Genomic DNA, 6,114 nt, shown 5'->3' with positions numbered 1-6,114 from the left:
TTAACTTTCAAGAAATACTATGGTTGCAGAATGAGGGTCTATTAATCCTGCCCTGGCAAATGAGTACAAATAATGGCTTGGGCCGGCTCATTGATTTCTTAGATACAACTATGAGACCGTGATGAGCAGCAAGACATCATCACAAACAATCAGTCAAAAAATCAGCCGGAAATGGTAGCGCACCCCTGTAATTCCCGCTACTTGGAAGTCTGAGGCAGAAGTATCGCCAGAGCCCAGCAGGTCAAGGCTGCGGTGGCCGGGAGCGGCCACTACACTACTATCTGGGCAAAAGTGGGAGACTCCAACTCAAAAAAAAACATCGAAAAAAGAATAGCCCGTCTCTATATGTCCTGGAGGCCCATGGAAGTTTACCTGTGGGATGCGTTTCCAGGCCTGGGCTCTGATCAGGGGCACCCTTCCCTTGAGATGGCTCCCAGCTGCAGCTGTTCTCAGGATGCCTGTGTCCCCCACACCGTGCCCTGCAAAGGCAGGCGGTGACTTCTGACCCTCCCTCGGCCCTGCTCTCTCGACAGATCCCCAAGCGGCTGTATAAGGCCCTCTCCCTGCTGAAGAAGGAGTTTGAGCTGAGCAAGCTGCAGCAGCGCCTGGGGCGGGAGGTAAGGCCGGATGGCACTCGGGCCCAGCGCAGTGGTGGTGGCGCCAGGGCCCCGCTGTGTCTCAGGGCATTGTGCAGGCAGCTGCTCTGGCCTGGCTGTGGATCTCTGTGAAATGGGAGTCTCAGAGCTGGTCCCAGCAGTGTGAAGAGCCCAGAGTGGAGAGACCTCAGGTGTCCTGCTTTGAGGGAGGGAGTTTCTCTGCCTTTCTGACCGTGGGGACAGCACTAGAAATGGAGCCACCCTGAGATGATGTCCCCTGAGACGCAGCTGCTTGAGACCTGCATCCTGATTGCGGACACATCTGTGGCCTGCGTGCTTATCAGTTACTTCACAGTCGTTGTGTTTCTCAGATTTGACTATAATTTTTTATTTTTATATGTTAATATTTCTCTTTTTGCTTGACATGGTGACTCACACCTGTCATCCCAGCACTTTGGGAGGCCAAGGTGAGAGAGGATTGCCTGAGCCCAGGGGTTCGAAATCAGCCTGGGCAACTTGGCAAGACCTCCTCTCTACAATAAGTCAAAAAATTAGTTGGGCATGGTAGCATGCACCTGTAGTTCCAGTTACTTAGAAGGCTGAGGTGGAAGGATTGCCTGAGTCCAGCAGATCGAGGCTGCAGTGACCAAGAGCATGCCACTACACTCCAGCCTGGGCGACAGAGTGAGGCTCCGACTCAAAAAAAAAAAATTTTATTTTCTTTGTATTTTTCAGATTCGACTAATATTTTCATATGTGGCTGAATTTTTTCATTTAGTTTTATTGGGGGGGGAAGTTCACCTTCCATCTTTAATTAGAACATTTGGCTGTCAGTAAGGGCCGCTCCCAAAACACACAAGTACAGCATGGGGTGCCCCAGGCCATGCTACGCTGGGCCAGCTTGAGCCCACGTCCTGCAACCCTGCGGTCCTGGGATCTTGCCTGGCACTGTTGAACCTTTCCCTCATTCTGATCAGGACTGAAAGCAAATAGCTTCCTCCCTGTGTGATGCAGGTATCAGCGGAGCTGCCTCCGCAAGGCCGGGGCGTGGGGGAGAGTCTGGCTAAAAGTCAAGGGAAGTCAAGGGCAGTGGTTCACGCCTGTAATCCTAGCACTGTGGGAGACCAGGCGTTTGAGACCAGCTTGAGCAACACAGCAAAATCTCATCTCTGCAAGAAACATAAAAATGAGCTGAGCGTGGTGGCGTGTGCCTGCTGTCCCAGCTACTTGGGAGGCTGCGGTGGGAGGATTACTTGAGCCCAGGAGGGTGAGGGTGGCGATTCATGATCGTGCCACTGCACTCCAGCCTGGGTGATAGAGTGAGACCCCATCTTAAAAAAAAAAAAAATTGGGAAGGAGCCAGAGTTTGTGCCGGGGGGCCTCTCTCGACTCTGGGAAGCAGGAGCGCCTGTGGCCAGTGCAGCCCCACCCCGCCCCGCAGGTGGAGGAGAAGATCAAGCAGACGCACCGCAAGTACCTGCTGCAGGAACAGCTGAAGATCATCAAGAAGGAGCTGGGCCTGGAGAAGGAGGACAAGGACGCCATCGAGGAGAAGTTCCGGGAGCGGCTCAAGGAGCTTGTGGTCCCCAAGCACGTCATGGACGTCGTGGACGAGGAGCTCAGCAAGCTGGGCCTGCTGGACAACCACTCCTCAGAGTTCAAGTGAGCGCGCCAGGCGGCATCCTGGCAGCAGGCAGGGGCCCAGCAGGCACCCATGGGGCGCTCCCGTCCTGGCGGGCGCTTGCCTCGTGCCCAGCACATTGCCCCTGGGGGGGACATGCCGTCATCATCCCACTTCGCAGACGAGGACATCGAGGCTGGGGGAGTTAGTGGCAGGGCCTCGGGGCTGATGGACGGGGGGCGGGGGTGAGCCCGGGGATGTCTGGCCCTAAGCCAGTGCTCCCAGCCAGGCCCAGGAGTCCCCAGAGCCGTCACCCCATGCCACACCTTGTTTCTGTCTCTAGCCTCTCTGCTTTCCGAGACAGCCAGGGTGACCGCATCTTCTGCAGCTCTGGCCTTGCCAGGGGTCATTGTCCCGTGTGCACTGGCTGTGAATCGGGATAGCCACCTTGGAGTTCAGGTCGAGGGGCTCAGGTCCCTGTGGGCTGTACCCACCACCAGCCTGCTGGACACCAGCCAGGATAGGACCCACCTGGCCACTTCCTGCCCAGCTTGCTCTGCCTGTACCCAGGAAGCAGGCATTGCACCAGGGCAGCCCCTAGGGCCCAGGGAGGCCATCAGCTCAGCAGGGGCCTGACCAGGCCTCTGTCTGGCTCAAAATGTCCAGGAGCGCCAAGGTCTCTTTCCACATGGACCCAGCAGGCGCTGGTGTCCTCCAGAGGCTATGGCCTCCACACCCATGCCCCGATGCCGCCTCCTCTTCTGGTAGCCTGTGAGCTTTCTGCTGCAGTGCACGAGTCTTAGTCTGCAGGACATGAGTCCTAAGACCAAGCTGTGGACAAGGCCAGTCCCTCCTGGAAGGGAGGCTCCAGGGAGCACCCTTGTCCCCTTTTCCAGAAAGGGGTCTAGAGGCACCCACACCCCTTGGCTCGGGCCCCTCCCCTCCTCAGAGCTGGCAGTGCAGCCTCTTCCCATCTCTCTGATTCTCGGTCTCCTGACCCTGAGGATGTGGGCTGGGTCACCAGGATTATCTCCCAGCTCAGCCTCCTTCACTCAGTCCCTCCTGCAGAGACCCTTCTGCCGTGTGAGGGGACATGCGCAGGTCCTGGGGAGGTGGGTGTAGGTATTTAGGGGTCGTTCTGCCCCTGCTGCCCCTTCAGCCTCCCTTGGGGCTGATAGCAGTGCTCGCTTGGGCCCTGCAGGACAAGACAGCCCTGCCTCCTGGGGCTCAGTGGGTCTGCAAAGGCTGGTTCTGTTACCAGGCCCTGGGGAGCCACAGGGGACAAGCCCGCTCCAGTGGCCTGGGGACTGTTGGCCCCCTCCCCCGGCACTGTCACCAGCCTTTGGCGCCGCTTCTCATCAAGACGCCTGCAGCAGCCTTGGCTGCCTCCTCTGCCCAGAACATTGTGGCCATGAGTCCCTCCTGCAGGGACTTTGTGTGTCCCTAGAGTGAAACCTGCCATGTGCATGGTCTGGCCTGCTCGGGGTGCTCCTGGCCTCGCTGGCCCCTGCTGGCACGTCTCGTGTGCCAGAGGGTGGGCATGGTGCAGCATGCCTGGGCCACTCAGTGCCTGGCCTTCTCAGAAGCGGCTCTTCCTCCTCCCCACCACCTGGCAGCCCTCTCTTGCTGGGCTCTGGCAGAGGGCCTGGCCTCAGTTTCCCCACCTACCCTGCCCCTCTGGTGTGGCTCATTCAGCCTCTGGCGCGGAGAGGATGGCCAGCACACCTCTGCTCTGCTGAGGAGTGTCAGATGCAGACCTCAAGCTGCACCCTCCCCTCACCGTGTCTGGGGCTCTGCTGAGAAGCAGGCAGTGCTCGTGTCAGGATCCACAAGAGTCCCCGGGTGGCCTGGCAGGGAGTGGCTTTTCAAAGCAGCCACCAGCCCCATCCGCTGAGTCCAGTTGAGCTGTGCCTGGCGTGGGCTGCCCGTCATGCTCGCGGGCACAGCCTCCTGACTTGCGAGGCGTGTGGCCTTGCCCTCGAGCCCAGCAGAGGCCCAGGGCACGTGGCCCCACTCACCAGCCCTGTGTGTTCTGTGGCAGTGTCACCCGCAACTACCTGGACTGGCTGACGTCCATCCCGTGGGGCAAGTACAGCGACGAGAACCTGGACCTGGTGCGGGCCCAGGCGGTGCTGGAGGAGGACCACTACGGGATGGAGGATGTGAAGAAGCGCATCCTGGTGAGGGCGGGCTGGGGGCGGGGCCGCGCTGCACAGGGTGGGCGGGGCCAGGACTCCCGTGCTGCCGGTGGAGACCTGTGGGATGCGGGTGGGGCCTGCGGAGGCCCAGGGTGGTGTGGGCGGCAGGGGGGCCAGGCCCGCCCACCATGGGGCTCGCAGATGTCCAGGCGGATGGGAGTTGGGCGGAGAAGGCAGAACCCCAGCAGGGCAGGGTGGGGTAGGGGCGCGTCAGGCTGAGGGTGGTGGGCTGGGGGCTAGACCGGAGCGAGGGGTGGGGCCCAGGGACCCTCCCAGGGTGCTTTCGGGCCCTGTGTCTCCCGGGACCTCGTCCCCGCCGCGGCTGATGCAGCCCTTGTCCCCGGCGGCCCCTCCCGTGGTGCACTATGGCTCTGGACTGCTTGGGCCTCTGGGACGAGCTGTCCCTTCCGGCAGCCCCAGGTGTGCCGCAGGCAGCATGAAGGCGGTGAGACTCACGCCCAGACCCTTCCTGGGAGAGTTCCTCCTCCGGGGCGAGGGCAGCTGACGTCCTGGGTGCCCTCCCTGTGTCCGCTGAGCACGTCGCTGCCCACAGGAGTTCATTGCCGTCAGCCAGCTCCGCGGCTCCACACAGGGCAAGATCCTCTGCTTCCACGGCCCCCCAGGTGTGGGCAAGACCTCCATAGCCCGCTCCATCGCCCGCGCCCTCAACCGCCAGTACTTCCGCTTCAGCGTGGGGGGCATGACCGACGTGGCGGAGATCAAGGGGCACAGGTAGGCCTGACAGTGCCCAGCCCGGCCTCGGCCCTCCCGTCCCTCGCTGCCCCTGCTCGCCTGGACCTCCTCGCCTCCCCTTGCTGTGGCCCTCCCATCTCCTTCCCTCCCTCACCTCAGCCCTCCCATCTTTCCCCTGCTCGCCTGGGCCCTCTCTCGTGCCCCTCGCCTCAGACGTCCTGTCTCTCCCCTCCCTCGCCTTGGCCCTCCCGTCCCTCTCCTGTTCCTCGCCTGGGCCTTCGCATCGGGCCTCAGCTCCTGGTCTCCAGCGTCCTGGCCAGAGTTCCAAGGCCAGTGTTTGCCGTGTAAGCCCTGGTCCTCGTGGCTGTGTGGCCAAGGCCCCAGGCTTGAGGTCAGCCTTCTCGAGGCTTATGGGCTAGAATAGGGGACAAGATGGTCTCCCAGCGAGGATGGGCTGCACACACCAGAGAAGCTCGCACCCATCAGTCTCTCCTCCCTGGTCGGCCTCAGGCCTGTACCAGGGGCTGCCACTCTCTGCACTCAGGGTCTCCCTCGCCTGGCCCTTGGGTGGGCAGCCGGTGTTGTCTTCTGCTGGGCTTCCTGCCTCGCCTGCCTCTGCAGACGGTGGCTCTGGAAAACCGTAGCCCTGTGAGAGACGGGCGTAAAGCACCTGCTTTAGCTGGCCACCTGTCTCCACCCTGCACAGTGTTGAGTCTGTATTAAAATGTTAATGTTTCTGTTTCTGTAAGAACATCAGTGCTTCCAGCCACCGGGGTACCAACCAGCCCGGGAGCTCAGCAGCTTGAGGTTGAAGAGGGGGGTTGAGACGGGAGGGCAGGGGAGCCGTGGCAGATCCGTGGCCCAGCTGGCGTCTGAGCCGGACAGGGCAGCAGGCTGAGGGTGGAGGGTGGGTGCCGGGGCCTGGCTGGCCCTCTCCTGGGTGCAGACCCCATCCTGGGTGTGGGCCCCACGGCTCCTGGTTCAGGAAACCCCCAGAGCGGCAGGC

General features: G+C 61.4%; 1 protein-coding gene across 1 annotated transcript in view; it reads left to right on the top strand.

Annotated features, from left to right (window-relative positions):
* The window catches only part of LONP1 (lon peptidase 1, mitochondrial), a 16,619-nt gene extending 10,763 nt beyond the window's left edge, over positions 1-5,856 (top strand). Inside the window, exons 7-11 of the mRNA XM_021708939.1 lie at positions 534-617; positions 2,038-2,258; positions 4,259-4,397; positions 4,969-5,147; positions 5,403-5,856. Coding sequence (XP_021564614.1) covers positions 534-617; positions 2,038-2,258; positions 4,259-4,397; positions 4,969-5,147; positions 5,403-5,532 — 753 coding nt within the window. The 3' untranslated portion in view covers positions 5,533-5,856. The remainder of the gene's footprint in view (positions 1-533; positions 618-2,037; positions 2,259-4,258; positions 4,398-4,968; positions 5,148-5,402) is intronic.
* Positions 5,857-6,114: the final 258 nt, after the last annotated feature.

The sequence above is a fragment of the Carlito syrichta genome, unplaced genomic scaffold, assembly GCF_000164805.1.
Source record: "Carlito syrichta isolate Samal-C Ts95f unplaced genomic scaffold, Tarsius_syrichta-2.0.1 Scaffold153595, whole genome shotgun sequence".
Classification (NCBI taxonomy): domain Eukaryota; kingdom Metazoa; phylum Chordata; class Mammalia; order Primates; family Tarsiidae; genus Carlito; species Carlito syrichta.
This window is presented reverse-complemented; position numbering and strand designations above follow the sequence as displayed.